Below are 22,361 nucleotides of genomic sequence, written 5' to 3'. Positions count from 1 at the left end.
ATACGGGAACGCTACGGGAACATTCTGTGTTTACTGGGATGACAATTTATTACCTATTTAGGAGAGAAACTACTTAATTTATGAATTGGTCTCTCCATTCTCAGAGGTCACATTGAGCCTTAAAGATGCACCAATATTTCAAGAAGTCTTCATGACTTAGCCGTCAACACCCCAGTTGGATCTAAAGGCTTTGGGGCTAGAGGGGTTATTAAAATCTGTGTTTTCAACCTTCAAAAATGTGTTCCAACACACACCCATTCAATGATTTTCCATCACATACATGATTTCATGTGTTCCTCACCTCGGGGACTCATATGTTAATAACAATAGAGTGATCGCTGGAGGCTGTCCAAGTGGCCAAGCTCTCTTCCTTTTTGAATGATTGAATAATGAATCCAGGCCATATGACTTACACCCCCGTAGCTGGAAACAATAGATCACGTAATAGCCTTATCTGGAGTGATTTCTTACTGCTTTTGATTGGATAAAAAAAGAAACGCTCTCCATGAGAATATCTGGCAGACGTTTCTCTCGGTGAGGTCGATGTTAAGAGAGAGAGAGAGATTTTCTCCCTCTCCCTATCCTCAAATATCTGTTGTTATTTTTTTGGCTAAGGCTTTGACTCATGTTGGCAGAGGTGACCCAAATAAATGCACTAGCACCAGTCATTTAGGGGGGTTAGGGGTGGGGTTAGAAAAAACAGAAAAAGACAACATAATGTACAAGACCCAAGTGTGCTAGTTTCCCTAATTACGTAGTGTACTTTCTCTCTCTCTCTCTTTCATACTGACCCCCCACCCCTTATCCTTCTTGTTTAAGACATGGGTGTGTAATGGTTTGCTTTTGGGGGATAAAACCCACAGTTTGGAAGTGGAGAGGGATATTACAGAGCAGGATGGCCCGGAGTAAGGTACCTCCGCTCTTGCATGGATTTCTCCTGCTGTTTCTGTGTAGACCCTCCCTTCAAGGAGGTAAGGTGTCTTGAATCTCGTTTGGCTTTTTCTATCTTATTGCAGTACAGGTGTACTGCTGTTTTGGCAATAGGATCACACGCTCTCTTAATATCAGTACCATATTGCCAACCAACAGTGGATGCAATTATTTGTTCTCTGAATTCTGAATGTTTTACAGGGAAAGGATGGATGAATAAAAAGTAAGCAATTGTTATTGAAAAGTCCTTTATTGAGGACATGCTGTATTTTATTGTTGCAGGATGGTTTGTGTCAATGAAGTCTTGTTCCTGCATTATCTTTTAATCTTAAGACAATAAGGCAAAATTGCCCACTGGTGATTCAAGCTACAAGCTCCTCAAATAAAATACAGAATATATATTTGCATTAATCATGCTTTTTATTGGTATTAGAGTGAAATCTGATGTATTTGCATTTGGTGAAAGTTTTTGACACAATGGCAAATAGTACTACGTTAGATTCGTATAAACAATGCAAATTGCATTTTTTAGGGATTTTAATTCGCTGTTTATGTTTTTGGATAAAACAAGGTTTCCCACTTGCCATCTTTTATGCATGTGGAAGGAAAGATCTGAGAAGTTCTAGTCCAGATCATTACATCATACACTAACAACCTATAAGCTTGTTGTCCCAGAGGGTTTGTAGAATAAAGGACTTGGATAAGCTCTTGGATAAGGTCATGTATAGGATGTTGTTCTTCATATAAATCGCATCCATTCTCTGTTCCCCTATGCCTCCAAACCTTAAATAGCAAGGCAAGACACACAATCTCATGTGGTAATGCATTTGGTGCTGTTTGAGGCTTCACATAAAAGACTATGTGGAGATTAGATTGAACCCCTTTGGGAATGTGGCATCAGCACTGAGTAAATGACAAGAATGGTCCTCATAAACTGGTAATGTGTTGCAGGAGTGAGATCCTAATATGCATCGTCCGACAATAAAACAAAAATGGGTTTGTAGTGCATTTCTACTAATAATGTTTCAGAAAATATTCTCTTATACCCCTCTTCAGGTCAAACACACAACTAAATGAAGAGTTCAGATGCAAAAGCCTCTAAAAGCCATTTGAAATTTTCTTCTTTAATGATGATTTTTTATCAAACTTGTATATTTAAGTTCAGTAATTTCACTTAAATAACAATTAATAGGTAATTATCATTGCCATTTAAGTGAAATCACTGAACTTAAATATACAAGTTTGATAAAAATCATCATTAAAGAAGAAAATTTCAAATGGCATTTAGAGGCTTTTGCATCTAAACTCTTCAAATGCTTCCTTATGTCCTCAGTCTGGCATGCTATCCTGCATGGGACATATTAATAAAGAAGTTTATTAATGTTTTCTTTCTCTCTCAGGTGTCTACATACCAGCTGGTGCAGGGGGAGGAGCTGGAGCTGGATTAGGAGCTGGTGTTGGAACTGGAGCTGGAACCAATATAGGAACTGGTCCAGGAGGTGGATTTGGTTCTGTTGGGCCAGGAGTTGGTCCTGGAGGAGTTGGAACAGGATTAGGTCCAGGCGCTGGTCCTGGTGGATTTGGAACAGGGCCAGGAATTGGCATCAGACCTGGAACTGGTGAGGTTTTGCAATTAGTGTCTACAGTATAGCTTGCATATCAATCCTGCATATAATTGATGTATATAATGTCTATATGGGGGGGGGGGCAAGGTGCTGGACTGGGTAGTGGAGGTCTTGGGGGAGTTGGGCCTGGTGGTGGAGGACTTGGTACTGGTGGATTAGGCACTGGAGGACTTGGAACAGGTTGCTGAAATTTTCTATTATGTGTAATTTACCTTAAACTGCCATTGCAGGATTGAAAGAAAATTAATAAACAAGTGTCATTTTTATTATTTACCTTCATTAATTTTTATGAATTGTATTATTTTTCTGAACATAAATAAACTATTCAGGGCATGCTATCAAGTCACAAAAAGGACGTAAATATGTAATAACCAATTTTATGTTTTCTAATAGGGCCATTTGTCAAGCCACCTAAAACAGGTGCGTTGTAACTCATGTTAAATTGATTAAGATTGCCAGAGACATTGATTTTACATCAGATGAGAAGTTCATTGTGTCAACACAGGAGGATATCTACCAGGAATTGGACCAGGTGGTACAGGCGTTTTTCCTGGAGCTGGATCACTTGGACCTGGAGGAGTTGGTCCTGGTGGCATAATTCCTGGCGGCGTTGGTCCAGGAGGTATTGGACCTGGTGGCATTCGTCCAGGGGGTATTGGACCTGGTGGCGTTGGTCCGGGAGGTATTGGACCTGGTGGCTTTGGTCCAGGAGGTATTGGACCTGGTGGCATTGGTCCAGGAGGGTTTGGAACAGTGGGAACTAGACCTGGAGGGACTGGCCCTGGTGCTGGTGTTGGAACTGGAAGCCTTGGAGCAGGTATTATTTCTTAAAAAGTAATTTTACTAATAAGTGATCAAACATATCTCAATTATTCCTTAACAATGTTCTGCTAGTCTTTATGGGATTGTAGAATAACTCCATATATAAATCCAAGTAATACTGGAAACTTCATATTTGTTGGGTTAGGGGGTTGACTCAGATTGATTTCTGGGAAGCACTTTTTTCACTCACCCTATATTTTTTCTGTAGGTGTTGGTGGCAAACCCCCTAAACCTGGTGAGTAGGAGAAAACTGCAGTCAATAAACTGCCTGTATATATTTGCAATTTTAACTACATACATTAAATTAAGCAAACAATGTATTGGTTTCATTGAGGTTTGCATGAGTCTTGCTTCACACAAACAGGTTATGGCACTCTTGGAGTTGGAGGTCTTGGTGGTGCTGGTGGTCTTGGAGGACTTGGACTGAGGCCAGGGGGTGCTGGAGGTTTAGTACCTGGTGGTTTTGGTGTTGGTCCAGGAGCTGGTGGTTTTGGCACAGGACTACCTGGACAAGGTAGAAAAACTCCATTGTACTCCAAAAAGTTAAACTTTAAGGTAGACAATCTTTTATGGTGATGTTTCTAAAAAAAAAAAAAATTTTTTTCAGGAGTTGGTGTGGGCACTGGTGTGGGAGGGCTTGGTACTGGTGGAGTTGGTCCAGGAGGTGCTGGAAGAGGTTAGAAATTTAATAAAAACTACTGTAAATGTTAACTATTTATGAATATGTAAAAGCATAACCCCAAACATATAAGGTTTTGTTTAGTGAAGGTTTTTTTTTTCATTTCCTGCTTCTAGGTGTGGGAGGAAAACCCCCCAAAACAGGTTAGCAATCTGTAAAATGCACTGTTTAGTGTTAGTGTTTAGTTAGTGTTTAGATTTAGTGTTGGATTTTTTATGTATATACACATTATTTACAGGTTATGGAGGCCTTGGTGGCGTTGGACAAGGTGGCGTTGGACCAGGTGGCTTTGGACAAGGTGGCTTTGGACAAGGTGGCGTTGGACCAGGTGGCGTTGGACCAGGTGGTGTTGGACCAGGTGGTGTTGGACCAGGTGGCTTTGGACAAGGTGGCTTTGGACCAGGTGGCGTTGGACCAGGTGGTGTTGGACCAGGTGGCGTTGGACCAGGTGGTGTTGGACCAGGTGGCTTTGGACAAGGTGGCGTTGGACCAGGTGGCGTTGGACCAGGTGGTGTTGGACCAGGTGGCTTTGGACAAGGTGGCGTTGGACCAGGTGGCGTTGGACCAGGTGGTGTTGGACCAGGTGGCGTTGGACCAGGTGGCGTTGGACCAGGTGGCTTTGGACAAGGTGGCGTTGGACCAGGTGGCTTTGGACCAGGTGGTGTTGGACCAGGTATCTTGAGTCCTGTTAAGACATATTTTTTATTAATAGTAGACAAAGAACATTAGTTTTTTAAATCTCTTTATACTGATTCTTTTCACAGTACTATTTCATTCAAATAAATAATTTTTCATTGTCACAGGAGCAGGCAGAAAACCTGGGAAACCAGGTATGATGTAAATATAAAAAGTATTTTGCAATTACAACAAAAACACTGTGCACTCAAACTTCAAATCCACATTTTTTTTCGCTGTGAAAGTTACAATTTTTCTTATTCATTCTAAATATAGGTTATGGCTGGCCTGGGGGTTTCGGTGGTGGACCGTTTGGAACAGGAAATCTTGGAGTAGGAGATCCCAGGATTGGAGGTGCTGGAACAGGCTACCCATCAGGTGGTAAGGCTACACATATTTTTCCTCATTCGTTATAGACATAAAATAAAGAACATTTTACTGCAGTTATAAAAGACTGGGATAAAACGTTAAAATTAAGACCATTGTTTAAAAAAGCATAAAGTGATCATATTTTTCTTTCTGAGATTTAAAAAAATGGAATTTGATTTTAGGCAGCTATGGTGGATACGGTGGGCCTGGAGGTCTTTATCCTGGAGCTGGAACAGCTGGCCAGAAACCACCAAAACCAGGTAAAACTAGATCTATGGACATGAGTATTGGCATAAATAAAGGTGTGGTACTTTGTTACTTGTGGTTGGACACAGATCTTGATTAAAGCATCTTGTTTTTCATCACAGCAAAAAGATTTAAAGTACATTTTTTCAAGAAAACATATCTAAACTGCTTGATCCTTCTGAAATGGGATTTGTACATGGTGGTGCAGGATTTGGTCCAGGTGGTGCAGGAATTGGACCTGGTGGTGCAGGATTTGGTCCAGGTGGTGCAGGATTTGGTCCAGGTGGTGCAGGATTTGGACCTGGTGGTGCAGGAGTTCGCCCTGGAGGTGTAGGAATTGGACCAGGAGGCACAGGAATTGGTCCAGGTGGGACAGGAATTGGTCCAGGTGGTACTGGAATTGGACCAGGTGGCACAGGAATTGGTCCAGGTGGGACAGGACTTGGTCCAGGTGGAGCAGGAGTTGGTCCTGGAGGTGTAGGAATTGGACCTGGTGGCACTGGAACTGGAATTGGAGGAGCAGGAGTATCGCCTGGTGGAGGTAGGTTTTAAGGGGCATACTTGTTTAACTGATTTATTTATTAAAGTATCTTAATAATAAATGTTATCATAATAAATTGTTTGCAACTTCATTATGGCTCCTAGCACCTTTTCTTCCCCAAACTGGATTACCTGGAACTGGAACAGGCACTGGGGGCAAAGTTGGAAAGGCTGGGAAGGCACCAGTGCCAGGTAATTGGTCTCTATATTGCTCCCCTTTTCTGGAATAGTTTTAACAAATCTTTGATAAGGATAAGGAAGGCAATGTTTTATATTTTCTCTTTTTCTGCATTCAAACAAGGTGTTGGGATTCCAGGGTTATACCAAGGGGGTATTGTTCCTGGGCAAGGTGGGTGACTGAAATATTTTTCAGTTACAAGATTTTCCAATGTTTCTAGAATATTCACACAAATCTGCATTTTTGTTTTTATGTGTAGGCTTTGGTGGTAGAGGCATTCTGCCAGGTGTAGCCACAGGATCTCAAACTGGTAAGTTTAACGTAATTTATAGCTTTATCCAACAATGAAAATGCTTTCTGAAGCGCTCTCTCCTATTTTTTTGTTTATAGGGCAGCTTGGTCAAGGTGCAGTTGGAGCCAATGGTAAATTAAATTACTGAAAGAACAATTATTTTAATAAAGTATGAAAATAACTTATAACAGAGATCACTTCTCTTTTCTCTAGCAGGAGGCCGCGGAGGATTTGGTCAACAAATTCCAGGCGTGTTCCGTGGATATCCTCTTATATCACCTAAGTCTGGAGGTAGTAGGCAATTAAAACTGTCCATTTATCCATGATAGTCATTCACATTTGATATAAACCATCATACACTATACTTGCCAAATGATTAGAGTTGTAGAGTATTTATAGAAATGTACTTTCTACTTCATTCAAGGCAAAAGTGCTGCAAAGTCTCAGGCTAAAGCTGCCATGTATGGTAAGTCATGCAGGAACAAAATTTCAATACATGTCAAAAGAACATGCTTAATATTTTTGACTCTCCTTTCAGGTGCTGGTGGTGTTCCGGGTCTAGGTGGTGGGCTTGGTGTAGGAGGTGTACCTGGTGCAGGTGGTGTGCCAGGAATAGGCGGTGTTCCAGGAGTCATTCCTGGAACTGGTGGCGCAACTCCTGGAGTCTTAAATCCGGGAGCTGGTGGTGTTTATCCTGGAGGTAAATTTAGGGCTAACTAAACATAGACTGAAATATTTAGAGATTATCCAAAACTGTGACAATTGCTCAAGCATTATAATATCTATGAATTGTCTTTCATCAGGAGCTGGGGCAAAAGCTCGGAAATATGGTAAGAAAACCTTTACATTCTTGTTATATACAATCACCTGGCTGACAACTGTTTCTTTCATGGAAATGGATAGGTGTTAATAAATGACAGCAGATATAAGAGGGAAAATTTTGTGAAATTTTTCATCAGTTACTTTAAAAAGTAGACACGAAAAATGAAGAGATAGAAACAGAGAATCATGACCGAAAGGACAAGATCCCGGATACAGGCGGCCGAAATGAGCTTTCTCTGCAGGGTGGGCGATCCCTTAGAGATAGGGTGAGAAGCTCGGTCACTCTGGAGGAGCTCAGAGTAGAGCCGCTGCTCCTCCACATCGAGAGGGGTCAGGTGAGGTGGCTCGGGCATCTGTTCCGGATGCCTCCTGGACCCCTTCCTGCGGAGGTGTTCCAAGCACGTCCCACTGGGCGGAGGCCCCGGTGAAGACCTAGGACATGCTGGAGAGACTATGTCTCCCGGCTGGCCTGGGAACGCCTCGGTATCCCCCCAGAAGAGCTGTCTAGGGAGAGGGAAGTCTGGGCATCTCTGCTTAGACTGCTGCCCCTCGACCCGGCCCCGGATGAGCGGAAGAAGATGGTATGGTATCTTAATTTCTATTAATTTTGTGTCGTCTATTTTAGGAATTGGTGGAGCGGGAGGACTTCCTGGTTCTGGCTTGGGAGTTGGTGGTCTTGGAGCTGGAGGACTTCCTGGTTCTGGCTTGGGATTTGGTGGTCTTGGAGCTGGAGGACTTCCTGGTTCTGGCTTGGGAGTTGGTGGTCTTGGAGCTGGAGGACTTCCTGGTTCTGGCTTGGGATTTGGTGGTCTTGGAGCCGGAGGACTTCCTGGTTCTGGCTTGGGAGTTGGTGGTCTTGGAGCTGGAGGACTTCCTGGTTCTGGCTTGGGTGGTCAGGGTGGACCCCTTGGTTCTGGTTTAGGAGCTAGTGGAGGTCCTGAAGGTATCTTGAAAGTAATGTTAGTTGAAAATGACTTTCTTTTGCTGCTGAAAGTTATATTATTATTAATCGCACAACAATGTCTACTATTCTGTCATTTTTTTAGGATATGCTGCGGCTAAAGCAAGAAAATATGGTATGACTTTACATTCTGCATCTTGCAATCGATCTACTGAAAGGCAAATAAAAATGAATGGTATTGCTAAAAATCTTCAGTGTCCATAAATGATATGTATCTGACTAAGCAACTCTGTTCCTGGAGAGTTACAGTACCTTCCTGTCCACCTAAATTAGGGTGCTGAGGATTACTAGAAAATTACAGGAAGGTGTGTTCAAACAGGGTTAGCTCTCCAGGAACGAGGTTCCTGCTCTAGCTTTTCACAAAATGCATGAGAAATGATTTGTCATGAGTGAATGCTATGCAGATTTGTTAAGTATTATGAATCCAATGAGATTCCCCAACCTTATTGTAGGAGGATTGTCAGTCAAAATTTCAGACTTAAAGGAACCGTATGCAAGATTGTGGCCAAAACTGGTACTGCAATCACTTTCAAATTACTGTAGAGCGGTGTATCCCCCGCTTCCAATGGCAAGTGACGAGTCCTACACAGGTTAAATAAAATGTATGATTAATTGAAATAAAATTTCTTGCATACAGCTCCTTTAATTCTTGGCTCTTTTTAATCAAAGATTGAAAGGAAAATATTATGAATGTCCCTCTTAATTATTTTGTGAATATTGTATACCCAACATCAGGACTCCTCAACTAGTGTCCCACAGGCCAAATCCGGCCCTAATCATTTTTTATTAGATCCTTTGATTGTTTTAGATGAAATAACTGTATGATATATCTGTAAGCTCCACCTAAAACTCAAGACTTTATGATTTTATTACAAATAAGTTGTGAGATTCTACCACAGTCATAGACACTGTAAGAAAGTAAATACATTAATATTCTTTGATAATTGCTTTGTAGCTCAGCTTGGACGTCATGGTGGAGGTCTTGGGACTGGTGGTCTACCTGGTGGAGGTCTTGGGACTGGTGGTCTACCTGGTGGAGGTCTTGGGACAGGTGGACTGCCCGGTGGAGGTCTTGGGACTGGTAGGCTACCTGGTGGAGGTCTTGGGACTGGTGGACTACCTGGTGGAGGTCTTGGGACTGGTGGACTACCTGGTGGAGGTCTTGGGACTGGTGGACTGCCCGGTGGAGGTCTTGGTGGACTGCCTGGTGGAGGTCTTGGGACTGGTGGACTGCCTGGTGGAGGTCTTGGGACAGGTGGATTACCTGGTGGAGGAGCTGGTGGTCTTCCTAGCGGTGGTTCTGGAGGACTTCCTGGCTCTGGTACAAAATTATACAATCATACTGTATGATGTAAATTTTATTATAACGTTTTTGAGGTCATATTACATACCTTGATGCTTTGCAGGATATGCAGGGGCAAAAGCTCGTAAATATGGTAAAACAACAGTTAATTCAATCCTTCAACATACTGTTAAAATAATTTTGTATGGTTTTATTGATTTATTCATTTATTATCCAAACTGTATTATAGCTTACACCCAGATATATTATTTTTGCTTTTCTAGGTCTACTTGGTGGGGGTGCTGGTTTAGGCCAAGGCACTGGATTAGCTACAGGCACTGGTGTCGGACTGGGTGGGGCAGGGGGTATACCTGGAACTGGAGTTGGATCTGGTGTGGGTTACGGTCCAGGAGGTGTACCCAGTGGTGGGTTTGGTCCTGGAAGTGCATTTGGACCTGAAGGTAAATTGGTATTCATTACTTACTTAAAGGTTACTTACGTACTACCAGACTTGACTGAGAGTACCCCTGATAGCCCATAGCATTTCTCTATTTTCCCCTCAACAATGTGGTAAAAAGATGAAAATGATTAAGTGTAAGTGACCACAAAGACAATACATTGATATACTTTGCACAGAATATTGACTGTTGAGGAGTGTAAACGGATGTTGCACAACTCAGTTTTACAGCTTTCTCAACACAACCGCCTATTGGGTTTCATCCCATGCATTATCATTACATGCATTATCCCATGTAAAAATTGAGACTCATAAGATCAAGCAACATTTTCCCAGTCTTGAATGGTCCAATTTTAGTGAGCTCTTGCAAATTGTAGCCTCTTTTCTTCTATCTCGACAGTCTATGAGTAATGTAGAAGGTATGTCATTCTGTTTGCAGGAATTCAGAGAAAGACAAAGAATCTTAAAAAAAAAAAAAAACCATAGAAATGCAATGTCATAAGAAAATGATAGCTTTGGCCTTTCTTGGAGTTTAATTAAACCCTGGCCAGTCTGGAAACCTAAGTAACATGTCTAGCCAGATGACCTTTCTTTGGGTTTGGCTGTAAGTTTAGCCATGACATTCTTGGGCATAGTGTCTTATCAGTGTTCTCAGAGGGGATAACTACATCATTCAAACGCACATCAGTGTAAGTTTAGTGTGGGTGGAGCACAATATTGGTTATCTATTGTATGGCGTTTTAAGCATAGGTAGTTTTCCATACTCTGCTCTTCTTTCTTTATAGTTCACTAATGTGAAGTCATGCATGACCACATTGGCCTGGCCAAGGTTTTCTGAGGTGACATCTTGAATTTGCTAGACTGGAGTTTTTTTATTAGCAGGTGAAGAGGTAAAGATCTGGAGGTTCAGTGTATTTTTCGAGGGTATACAGCGATGCTAGGATAAATTGAGGTCCCCACAGGGGCACTAAATGGCCTATAAGACCTTGCTTTTTTTGGTTTACTCTGATTTGAGACACTGAGATAAAATAAATTGCAATCTAATAGTAACACTGTTTTTTAGAGACACAATTAGCTTAAAAAAAAATAGCTTAAACCACTGAAAAATCATATTTCTTCTCAACCATTGTCTTCTTATATTCTAGGATATGCTAGGGCCAAAGCTCGCAAATATGGTAAGGGGAAGTTTAAATCATTTTGTTCTCAAATTTTTAGAGTCCATGTAAAAAAATATACTTTTAAATGACATTTTATCGTCCAAAAAAGGGGTTCCTGGTGGAGCTGGTGGAATACAATTACCTGGAGGATTAGGAGGGTCACTTGGTACCGGCACAGCTGGAGCTGGAGGAGGAACACCAGGAGCTGGAACTGGACCAGGATGGGCACCGATCGGTGGTTATGGGCCAGGAGGAGTACCTGCTGGAGGATATGGAGCTGGCTTTGGAGGTATACTGACAAACATTATCCCCTGGTTTCACAGACAAGGCCTAAATGCATGTTTGAGCTGTTTTAACTTGAAGCAACTTGCGCTGGTATATCTTAAAATATGTAAGTGTCATTGTTTTGTCTCAAGGTGCAGACCAGTAATGTTTTTTTTCTAAGGCACGTTTATAAAAGCTACTTAATTGAACTAAGACCTTATCCTGGGTTAGTCTAAAGCCCTGTCTGTTAAACTGGGCCTGAATTACATGCAGTTCTGTTAATTTTCCATTTCTACATGTATTCTTTGTGTCTCACTTTGAATGTAGCCTATCCAGGTGGACCAAAGGCTCTTAAATATGGTAGGATTATTTTAAATCAGTATTGAGTATTGATACAACTTTGTATTAACACTTATTAAATTGTTTTATTCCAGGTCCTGGTGGGAGCGGAGGGGCTCCAGGACTTGGTCTGCAGGGTCAGGTAGGAACCGGTCCAGTGGGAGGTTATGGTCCAGGGACTGTAGGAGGTCCTGGGTCTGGATTTGCTGGATCAGGACTGCCTGGTAGTGCTGTTGGAGCTGGAAGCAGAGGAGGGCTTGGGCCTGGGTATGGAACAGGCGCTGGAGGTAATTTAAGCGAGTCAAAAATGGGTCATTTACAAAGCATTAGAAAATGTGCATTATTAAAGCTGTATCTGATCTACATATCTTTCCATTTATTACACATAATGCCCTAAGGATATGGACCTGGATCAAAAGCAGCTAAATATGGCAAGTTTAAATATATAATTGTAGTGCATACACTTACACGTCTTGCAAGTGGCTGTATATAAATGTTATTAAACATTGTATTCATATATTTGTTTTTTTTTTCCAAATATATTCATATTTGATGTACAATAAATACTAATATTTAAATAATTTTGTTATGTTTAATATCAACTTATTGATATTTTATACTTGCATGTTAACAATGAAATGTTTGCCTTGAAATGATACAAAAAAAGTCAAAACACAGGAATATTTTGACAGGTTTACCTGGTTCTGGAGGTGTGTTAGGAGGAGGAGCAGGAGCTATACCAGGAGGTGCTGGAGGTATGTGAAGCAATTTGACATGCAACTTTTTTTTTCTCTCTTTAAAGGGATCCTCCACCCAAAAATGAAAACTCCATTTACACACTCTGATGTTGTTTCAAAACCTGTTTGCCTTTCTTTCTTCTGTGGAACATACAAAAAAAGATAATTTGAGAAATGTTAAAAGGATAGTTCACTTTGAAATTAATTTTTGGTATGTTTTAGCTTACCTCAAGGGCATCCAAGATGTAGGTGTCTTTGTTTCCGCAGTAGTTTCAATTTTGATATTTTGTCTGTCAGTCATATAATGGAGGTCTATGGTCACCACCTCAAAGAGCATGCACAGAGAAGTCCAAATTAAACATGATTTAATGACTCGTAAATGTAAGTACACATTGATGGCCTAAGACACGAAACGAGCGGTTTGTGTGAGAAAACTAATTTTTTATATTGTTTTTAACTCTTGTAACCACAAGGTTGTGGTAACGAGGTAAAACGATATAAATACTGTTTGTTTTCTCACACAAACCGCTCGTTTCGTGTCTTAGGCCATCAACGTGTACTTGCATTTACAAATCATTAAATCACGTTTAACCATTTTGTTTTGTATGCTGAATTTGAATAATAAGTTTAAAATACTTTTTTTTCCAGTTCTCCCTGGAGGGCTTGGCACTGGTGTTGGATATGGGGGGTATGGAGGTAAAGTTTTAAAAACTAGATGTGCAAAGCTGATCACTAAACTGTTTTAATCAATTGGTTTAAGCTTCTGTGGATGAATCTCCTGTTTGTTTGTTTTTTACATTTCATTCTAAAGGGTATAGAGGAGGACAAAAACCACCTAAATATGGTAAAACACTTAACTTTCACAATTAAAATACCACATATATTCAGGCTAAGATTTGACCCCATGCATTTGCATCTAACAGGACAACCAGCTGGTGGGGTTGGAAGTGTGTTGGGTGGCTCGGTACCAGCAACTGGTGGAACTGGGGCCACAGGAACTGGAGTTGGAACTGGTGGGTGATCACTGATTAAACTAAACAGCAGTTAATAGATAGAGGCGGGAGGAATTTATTTACATGCTCAGCGTTTCATCTCATGTGGTGTAGGTGGGGCTGGAGGTATACAAGGTTCAGGAACCAAGGAAGACAAGTATGGTGAGTTCATGATCTTTGCTTATTTCATCTAGCAATCCGTCTCTCCAGTATAATATAATATTACTATTCTAATTTTTCATTTAAATACCAGGCATCACAGGAGGACCAACAATTCCAGGTAGTACAGCTGCTGGCGGAACAGATCGTGGAGCAGGTCCTAAACCTGGAGTTGATGGAGGTAATGCAATTATTAATTATTAATTAATGTTTTTTAATGGGCTTTAGTAAGATACTACCAGTTTTATCTGATTCCTGTTTAGTGATCGGCAGTCCTGATGGTGGAACTCGTAGTGAAGGAGGTCAAGGACATTACTTGTTTTTCTATCAATTATTGATATTTATTATTATTTGTTCTTTAAGCTGCTAATTTGTTTGTTCCTGCATTGTAATTTTAACATTTTGTTAAACACACAGGTGGAACAAAAGCTCCCAAGACTGGTAAGAAAATTTTAATTTTTTTTCTTTCCACTCCATATATCTAGAAAAAAATATTGTCGTTTTGAAATTATGAGAAAAAAAAAATCAAAACAAAAAACACGAGGAGGCGATTCCCATTAGCCACCAGTCTTATTTTGTGATCATTTTAGAATCTGGAGGACCAATAGAGGGATCAGGTGGGTCCATTGGAGCTTGTGTTATAAGTATTTAATGAACAATGGAACATTTTACGGCCTTAAGTTTGATTTCCAACTTTCTGAAAATTATAGGAACTTAGCCGTGTGCAATATTTTTCAGGCGTTACTGGTGGCCCCATTGAAGCTGATGGGCTTGATGGAGCTGCTGGGACAAGAATACCCATATTAGCTGGAGAAAGACCAGGTAGACCCTTTCTGTTCAGTGAGCTTATAGACATACTTATCCTTTGCATTTTTCCATTTATTTTTGGTCACTGTATTATGGACGGACTTGAAGGTGCCAGGTTTGTACTTTTCCACTCTCCACTATGTAAATGTACTTACAACACTTATTGTTAAAGTCTATTAGACGCTTACAAATCTGTGTTTTGAAGGAAAAGTTCACCCAGAAAAGGAAATTGTCAACATTACCTCATGATGATATTCCGTTAGTTGGATGAAAAACGTTTAGGCTATGATACTTGTGTTAGGTTTTGTAAGAATATTCTTTAAAAATCTCAGCTTTTTGCTTACCAGAAGAATCAAAGTCATACAGGTTTTGGAGTAAATTATTATTATTATTATTATTTTTAGCCAATTATTCTTATGATGGTAAAACAGGCTCTTCATATTTACATTTACGGTAGAATTATATTGCTGTCAGTCAGTTTAACGTTACTATAGCATAACTTTAAAAATAATTACCTCACAAATGATCACTGAGCTCAAAATTATTTTCTCAGTTTCTTCTTTTGGTTGGTGGTGAAGTTCTTCGAGCTGATTTACACAAAATTATCATAGACAGTAAAAATTATCCAACTACGCCATGCTATTTTTTTTTCCATCCGTCAGACTATAATTTGCCATTGTTACATCTCCCTCTAGTGGTGGAGGAGTCTCATGCATACGGTTGTAGTAGCCCTATAAAACATTGTTTTAAAACTTTTAAAGCTTGTGAATGCTTTTTTTCTTAATCCAAAAACATTTTGCATTTATAGGCTAATTCAGACACATAACATGTTTATGACACAGAGGGAAATTTACTGAATACCTTGTTCAGTTAATAATGTGTTTATAGGGGGTGGGACTCAAGGTTTGCAAGTCAGTTTAGTGAGTGGTCCTATAATGAGAATTTTCCTTTGAAAAGTATCTTCTTATGTTTTTGACGGGATTGTCAATTTATCTGGAAATAAAGTCTGTGGTTAACATTGCTTGAAGAAATTTTTATGCTTTGAAATTGTTAATTTGTAAATGTATGTTCCAGTGTGACTGAATCTCTTCAAATAACTATATTTTCTTCCTTAGGAGTTGGTGACAGTGGAACATTACCTGGAGCCAAACCACTAAAACCCCCAGGTACTTCATGCCATTCACTTTTACCTTTACTGTCTCCGTATTTTTGGGCAAGCAGGAGCTTTTTTATTTGTAAAACGTTTTATTTTACTTGTCTTACTGTAGTCATTGGAGGTGGAGCCATTGCTGGACGTGGAGATACACCGGGCACTATTGAAGGAGGACCTGGAAGTGTAGGCAGTGGTCCAGGAGGAGCTGGTGGAGTTCCGGGAGGAGCTGGTGGAGTTCCGGGAGGAGCTGGTGGAGTTCCGGGAGGAGCTGGTGGAGTTCCGGGTGGAGCTGGTGGAGTTCCGGGTGGAGCTGGTGGAGTTCCGGGAGGAGCTGGTGGAGTTCCGGGAGGAGCTGGTGGAGTTCCGGGAGGAGCTGGTGGAGTTCCGGGAGGAGCTGGTGGAGTTCCGGGTGGAGTAGGTGGAGTTCCGGGAGGAGCTGGTGGAGTTCCGGGAGGAGTTGGTGGAGTTCCGGGAGGAGTTGGTGGAGTTCCGGGTGGAGTAGGTGGAGTTCCGGGAGGAGTTGGTGGAGGACCAGGTGGAGTTAAACCTCCTAAAGGTAATTTACCAGTTCTCTATGTGCATTTTTATAAAATGATGAATCTATTAAAGTCAATGTTTTTTTCTAGTTTATGGTGGTCCAGGTGGAACTGGAGCTCTGGGAGTTGGAGGTGTGGGTGGAGTGGGAGGAGCAGGACTTCTGCCTGGAGGTGGTGGTCTGCTACCAGGAGCTGCAGGCACAGGATTTGGAGCGCAGAAACCAGGCAAAAGTAATCAACGCATGAATCAGATCAAGAAACATTTTATTGTGGAATATTAAAAATAATTAAATGCTAAATTTAAACAAAACAAAATTAATGAACACTTAAATATCTCAATTTTGAGAGGAAAATGATTATGCTTTACATAATAAGCATTTTTTGGCCTTCAGTTAGAAGCTTAAGACTTAGGCTTTTGTAAATCTGTTGCAGGTTACGGTGGAGCTGGAAGTTTTGGAGCCGGTGGGATCCTACCAGGGGCCGGTAACTCAAAAAATCCACCATATCCGTAATATTTTATGGACCAGTCTTGTTCCGAGAACTATATTTTTTAATCTTTTTTGCAGGCATCAGGTTCCCCAGTGGGGCTGCAGTGGGCGGAAAACAAGGAAAAGGTGCCAAAATTCTTCTAAGAAAAATGCAGTTTGGTTGTATTTATACATATGCACTGAACTAGAAAGACTGTTAAATTACTCTTTATCACTTCGATTAAAGTTTATGGGGCAGCAGGCACACTTGGTGGGCTTGGAGGCCCAGGCGGATATGGAACATCACCTGGTGGCTATGGTGGTGGTCAGGGCGGTTATGGTGGTGGCCAGGGCGGTTATGGTGGTGGTCAGGGCGGTTATGGAGGTGGTCAGGGCGGTTATGGAGGTGGTCCGGGCGGTGGACTTGGAGGTATTTACACATTTCATGGTGTATTTCTCTCACATTTTTTTACATTTAAATATTCTAATATTTCTTTGTTTTTTAAGGGCTTGGTTATGGTCCTGGTGCATTAAAACCACCTAAAAGTATGTAAAAACTCATTAAATAATCACTTTAGTGACGCAATAACCAATCCTTAGGCAAAATTCAGAATTAAAAAAAATAAATGTCATGTGTGATCAGGCTATGGAGGAGCTGGAACATTGGGTGGGGCTGGAAGAGGAGGTGGTGGTCTAGGAGTTGGACCAGGAGGTGCTGGCGGAGGAGTTGGTGTGGGTGGAGGTATCGTGCATGCAATTTAATATACATTCAACATAGGTTTGACAATAGTGGAAAAACAAAGAGGAAATTTGATTAAATGTTTTTGTAGAATAGAGTAATACATTTATACTATAGAATTGTATGGAATTAGATACAATTATAATTAGCTGTTAGTCGTAATTATAAATTAATGACAATATCCATTGCAAATGTATACCAATATATATACACATTAGGGATGGGCAACGATTAATCGCATCCAAAATAAAAGTTTGTGTTTACATAATATATGTGTGTGTAGTAATAATTAATAATAATTAATTTGTATATATAAATACCCACACATGCATGTATATATTTAAGAAATATGTGCATGTATATATTTTATATATATTTATTCACAATTAATATTATATATAAATATAAATATTTGATATATTAATAACACATTTTTCTTAAAGCCTAAAAGTTAATTGACATGTAATTGCTAAGTTACTTATAGTTAGTAGAGCGTTTTTTTTTTCCACAAGAGAATTTAACAACATCATATGATGTTTTTGTTGTAGGCTATGGAGGTTTAGGTGGAGCTGGAGGTCTTGGAGGAGGTGCTGGAAGCCCAGTAGGAACCGGTGGAGGTAAAGTTTCTTCATATTTTATTTTACTTATCAACTGATCACATTTTACAGTGTTGAGATTAATTATTTCATAAGTGTGAATCAATTTTCCTTTAATTAATTTTAATTACTGCATGATTTTTGGTCTCAGCAACTGAATGAGCATAAATTGCATATAAAATGTGTTGACTGGTTGCCATCAGATAGATGGATTTTATTTACTTACGTTTGTTTGCGGGTTGTCAGTGCATTATATGTATCTCTCCTCAATTCTCTTTGAGGAAATGGGCTTATCCAAACCTTCTCAGTTGAATTTCTGAAGCACATTGAAAGAACAGATATGAAGATAAAGAGTTACAGTAGATCTGTTGATCTTGCAGGAGGTGGAGTCCCTGGATATGGGACTGGTGTAGGTCCAGGTGCTGGATATCAACAGCCTTATCCAGGTAATGGCAACTTTACCATCAGCTCTGAGGATTCAAGAAAGCTATTAGATGTTATTCAAGAGTTAGTTAACCAAAAAAGGAAAATTCGATCTTCATTTGTTCACCTCTCATGTTGACACTTACATTTTTATGATAAACGGACTTAAATGGTAAACAAAGCTCAAATGTGCTTGCTAGGTTTGATCTAGTGTGTCATACCATATTTGATGTGCTTTATGTATGCGTCTATACATTTTTAGATGTGAATGAAAAGCTAAGATGAATCTGTTCATCATACAAAGTCTCTTCAGAAGACTTGGATGAAACTGCTCAATTCATAAATTGCAATTTCAATTCAAAAAGTTCATGAAAAGTTGAGTGAATGGACTTTTAGGGACAAAAATCTGATTTTAAAAGATATGAATGAATGAATGAAAAATGAATGAAAGTCTTATAGGTTTGAAACGACGTTAGGGCGAGAAAATGATGATAATTTTGTTCACCATTTTTGGGTGAACTATTCTTTTAAGTATTTAAACGAGAATAATTGTGCCGGTGTGTTGTTTTAATAATCAATGCAAGTGGTTTAGGGTGATTAATGGGAAGTTGTGATGTTGTATTGTAGGTTATGGTGGCACTGGCGCAGGGGGAACTGGAAGTGCACCACTTACACCTCAGCAATGTAAGACACACTGCTATTACAGCAAACTTGTTATAAGCTAATAATGATAAAATTAAGAGTTTGGCCTAAACCTGTACATTATCCACATACATTTGCAGCTTTGTATCGCATTTAAATGTGTGATTCTTTTATAGCAAAAGCAGCCAAATACGCAGCTCTTCAAGGCTTTCTAGGTGCAGGAGGCTACAGAGGTACGTAAGCAGAAATAAAGGCACTTTTTTATGGTTCATACTGCAAAAACCCGTCGAAATTCATTTTTCAAGAACATTTAAAGGTGCATTGCGCAACATTTTATGCTAAAAATACCCGTTTTTCTAACCCATACATGGGCTGAATGAGCCCTTCTCTGATCAGGTTCGCTTGTCGCCAGAGGGGGCGTAGTTCTGCAAAACTTGCAAGACTTGCGCAATGCACCTTTAATTACAACTTTAGACTCACAATTTTCCGATCTATGACTTGTATAACATGCGACCAAGAGAAACATAAAAGTCCATCATTTTCGTTTAGTTTAAATTGATGGACTAAAATAACTAAAACTATATAGACATACACTCACACAACTACATTATTAAAACTTTAACTCAAATTACATTTACATTTATTCATTTAGCTGACGCTTTTATCCAAAGCGACTTACAATTGCTATAAATGTCAGAAGTCGCACACCTCTGGAGTAGAGCCAGACCGATATATCGGCCATATATTAGGAGGTATTTTTCCAAAATATCAGTATCGGCAGTCATAATGGCCGATAAATGAATATTTAAAAAAATAAGATAAAAACAGACGAAACACGCTTCAATCATCTCTCCTTGGCCTGTTATATTGAAAATGTATGTTTTACAATTTGCAGTATGATGTTATCTATTGCTAAATTATGGCTCATCATAGACTCGCTAATGCCACTATCATCAGTGGAAGACCGCTAACGTTAACATTAATGAGCTTTGAAACCACAATGAACTTTTTCCGCCTAAATAAAGTAATTATTACTGTATTTATAACTAGCATATCTCTAGTTACAGTCCCTGCATTGTAAAATGTAAGTTAGACTTGCGAGGAGTGAACATTTAGACATAGAGAAAAAGTATCAAACGTATCTTGTGCAGAAAAGTTAGCTTTTCTTTTACACGTGTGTGAAATCCAACAATATTTAATAATAAAAAAAAAAATATCGGCCGATATATCGGAATATCGGATTTTAAAACCCAAAAATATTTGTATCGGTATCGGCCTTCAAAATCCTTTACCGGTCGGGCTCTACTCTGGAGCAACTAGGGGTTAAGTGTCTTGCTCAGGGACACATTGGTGTCCCACAGTGGATTCGAACCCGGCATGTGTCTTATCCACTGTGCCATCACCACCCCCTTAAATTAAAATGAAAATGGAAAATGGAAAGTAAAACCTCATTCAAAATTATAATAGTATCCCAATGACACTAAACTAACACTGTTTGTAGTTTGAATACTCACCTTATGAACAAGTGGCAGTAGTGACAGTGTGTTCTCCTGTAGGGGGCGCAGGATGCCAAGGCAAATACTGCGGAAGGAGAAGGAAGTGAGAAACCAGCAGATAGAAGTGACCTCAGAAACAAGTGGTGCTACTGCCTGATCTCAAATGCACTTTTTTTTTACAGTTTAAAAGTGCCTCATGTAATATGTGAGAAAGATTTGAATTTGCATTAAAGTTTTTTTTTTCAGCCATATGATTAGATGTGAACCTCACAAGGCACTCTTTTGCACTGTCTAACTCCCTTATGTACTTATGTCACTAGACATTTCCTTTGCTTGACATTTTTTAAATAACAAATCAGACATTTGACCATTTAATGTTCCACCTTAAACTGCTGCAGATCCAGCTGTTTCACTGCAGTGGCTCACTTGCACACTTGCTAAACATTCAGACACATGTCGTCTAGGGTTGTGTCGCTGCTATTTCAGGATGAACTGACTGTGGGGGAAGCAGCGTCATTTTTTGGCTATGTATCAAAAAGTAAAGGGAGACTAATCTCTTTCTAGCTGTATGCTTAAGACTTCATGAATGGATATTTAGTGTTTTCCAGCATCTTCAGTCTTTCAAAGTATAATCCGTCACACCAAGGAATGGGATCTAGGCATGCAATGTTTTTTTTTTAGTCTTACAAGAACAAAACGCTTGTCATTACTGCAGTAGACAGCATCTAAGTACTGAGGATTACAAGCTGTCTTTAAAGATACCTCAGGAACTTGAAGCGGTTTCTTTTCTCGTATCCCGACCCTATCAGTTGTTTTTGTTTGTTTGTGTTAACATGACTCTGATTAAATTAAAATGTTGGGTTTTTAAGAGTAGCTATCAATGCATTTAACCTAACTCATTTTGGTGTTTGTGTGTTGTGAATGATGTAGGCTATCTGTGTTTCTGTAAGTGCAACTATTCAAATGTGACCTGAAAGTATGATAGAAGCAATTCTAATCTAAGAAGAATCGCTTCGCATTGTTTACCTTTTGTTCTTCACTTTTATGCACTTGTTACTTTTGTGAAAGTCCAACCTGTTCACATTTGTTTGATCTTTGATTTTGTTTGGGCCTTTTATCCATTATCTACATTTTTAAAAATTAATAAAAAAAATAAAAATGGAAAAAAGTTTGTTTACTCATTCACGGCTAATTTAGGGGCACTTGAAAAGGCATGTTTTCTGTGAGTTCGATCACAAAAACTAAAATCCTAGTAAAAGAAAATATATAATAATATAATAATCTTTTTTTAAATATATTATAATCTTTTTTAGATAGGCTATTATTTATATACTATGCAATGAATGCAGATTTTAACTCAATGGTTTAATTGTGTCCTCAGGATAAGGTTTTTTTTATTGGGGCAAGTTGTCACATTATTTTGAAATTTTAAACAATTTATTAATGACCTCTTTTGACCAACACAACAATCGGAGTTTGTTTCATATTAGTCCCCAATTAGTTAATTGATTGAATAACATTAAAGGTAGGAAATTTCAGAGAGGCTAGCAATACCTACTTTTGAAAGCATTAGATCCCATCCTTCCTTCAGAGCGTCTCTAAAGCCACATCTCCTTTAAAACACATGAATGCACACATCAGCGCCTGCAAAACATCATGAGATGGGAGATGTTGTTAAACTACCTCATGTCTCAAAGCACAAAACATTACAATAATAATGAACATAAACTACTTTAAGAGCTTTTACTTGTACCATCTGACTGTTGGAGCTTAATTTCGGGTTAGGGTTAGGGTTATTGATTGTGTTGACATAAAAAACATAAATCTGAGTCTGAGGACATGAACTAGCTCTACAGGTTTTTAGGTAGAATGTCACGTGTTGCTATCTAATAATTACAGTTATGACATGATGTGAATGCGGGATAAGCTTGTTGTTTTGGTTCAGGAGAAACTGTAAAAGGTGATGAGTGTCTGTC

The 22,361-nt window shown here is 39.5% G+C and overlaps 3 protein-coding genes across 4 annotated transcripts; all 3 read left to right on the top strand.

Moving 5' to 3' along the window:
• Positions 1-5,752: 5,752 nt before the first annotated feature.
• LOC148970837 (uncharacterized) lies at positions 5,753-7,266 on the top strand. Of its 2 annotated transcripts, XM_089123692.1 has the most exons (7): positions 5,753-5,887; positions 5,992-6,235; positions 6,324-6,374; positions 6,455-6,487; positions 6,570-6,647; positions 6,781-7,056; positions 7,160-7,266. In XM_089123692.1, exons 2-7 carry the CDS (start codon positions 6,151-6,153, stop codon positions 7,264-7,266), a joined length of 630 nt encoding a protein of 209 aa, XP_088979818.1. In that variant the 5' UTR covers positions 5,753-5,887; positions 5,992-6,150. The 2 variants fall into 2 exon arrangements, with proteins under 2 accessions (XP_088979818.1, XP_088979819.1); XM_089123693.1 differs by having other exon boundaries at positions 5,879-6,235.
• An 854-nt stretch (positions 7,267-8,120) lies between these two features.
• Positions 8,121-9,535, top strand: LOC148970836 (uncharacterized). The gene is made up of 2 exons (XM_089123694.1): positions 8,121-8,254; positions 9,095-9,535. The coding sequence occupies exons 1-2, from the start codon at positions 8,228-8,230 to the stop codon at positions 9,533-9,535; spliced, it is 468 nt and encodes a 155-aa protein (XP_088979820.1). The 5' UTR covers positions 8,121-8,227.
• A 3,424-nt stretch (positions 9,536-12,959) lies between these two features.
• On the top strand, positions 12,960-21,530 carry elnb (elastin b). Its single transcript, XM_089123691.1, has 21 exons — positions 12,960-13,071; positions 13,187-13,219; positions 13,299-13,388; positions 13,482-13,529; positions 13,621-13,707; positions 13,790-13,828; positions 13,944-13,967; positions 14,117-14,143; positions 14,265-14,348; positions 15,449-15,499; positions 15,602-16,042; positions 16,113-16,253; positions 16,455-16,505; positions 16,589-16,636; positions 16,737-17,035; positions 17,133-17,231; positions 17,777-17,845; positions 18,205-18,270; positions 18,875-18,931; positions 19,066-19,122; positions 20,446-21,530. Exons 1-15 carry the CDS (start codon positions 12,981-12,983, stop codon positions 17,021-17,023), a joined length of 1,542 nt encoding a protein of 513 aa, XP_088979817.1. The 5' UTR covers positions 12,960-12,980; the 3' UTR covers positions 17,024-17,035; positions 17,133-17,231; positions 17,777-17,845; positions 18,205-18,270; positions 18,875-18,931; positions 19,066-19,122; positions 20,446-21,530.
• Positions 21,531-22,361: the final 831 nt, after the last annotated feature.

Source organism: Pimephales promelas, chromosome 19 (assembly GCF_988280905.1).
Source record: "Pimephales promelas chromosome 19, fPimPro1.hap1.1, whole genome shotgun sequence".
NCBI classification, from domain to species: Eukaryota; Metazoa; Chordata; class Actinopteri; order Cypriniformes; family Leuciscidae; genus Pimephales; species Pimephales promelas.
This window is presented reverse-complemented; position numbering and strand designations above follow the sequence as displayed.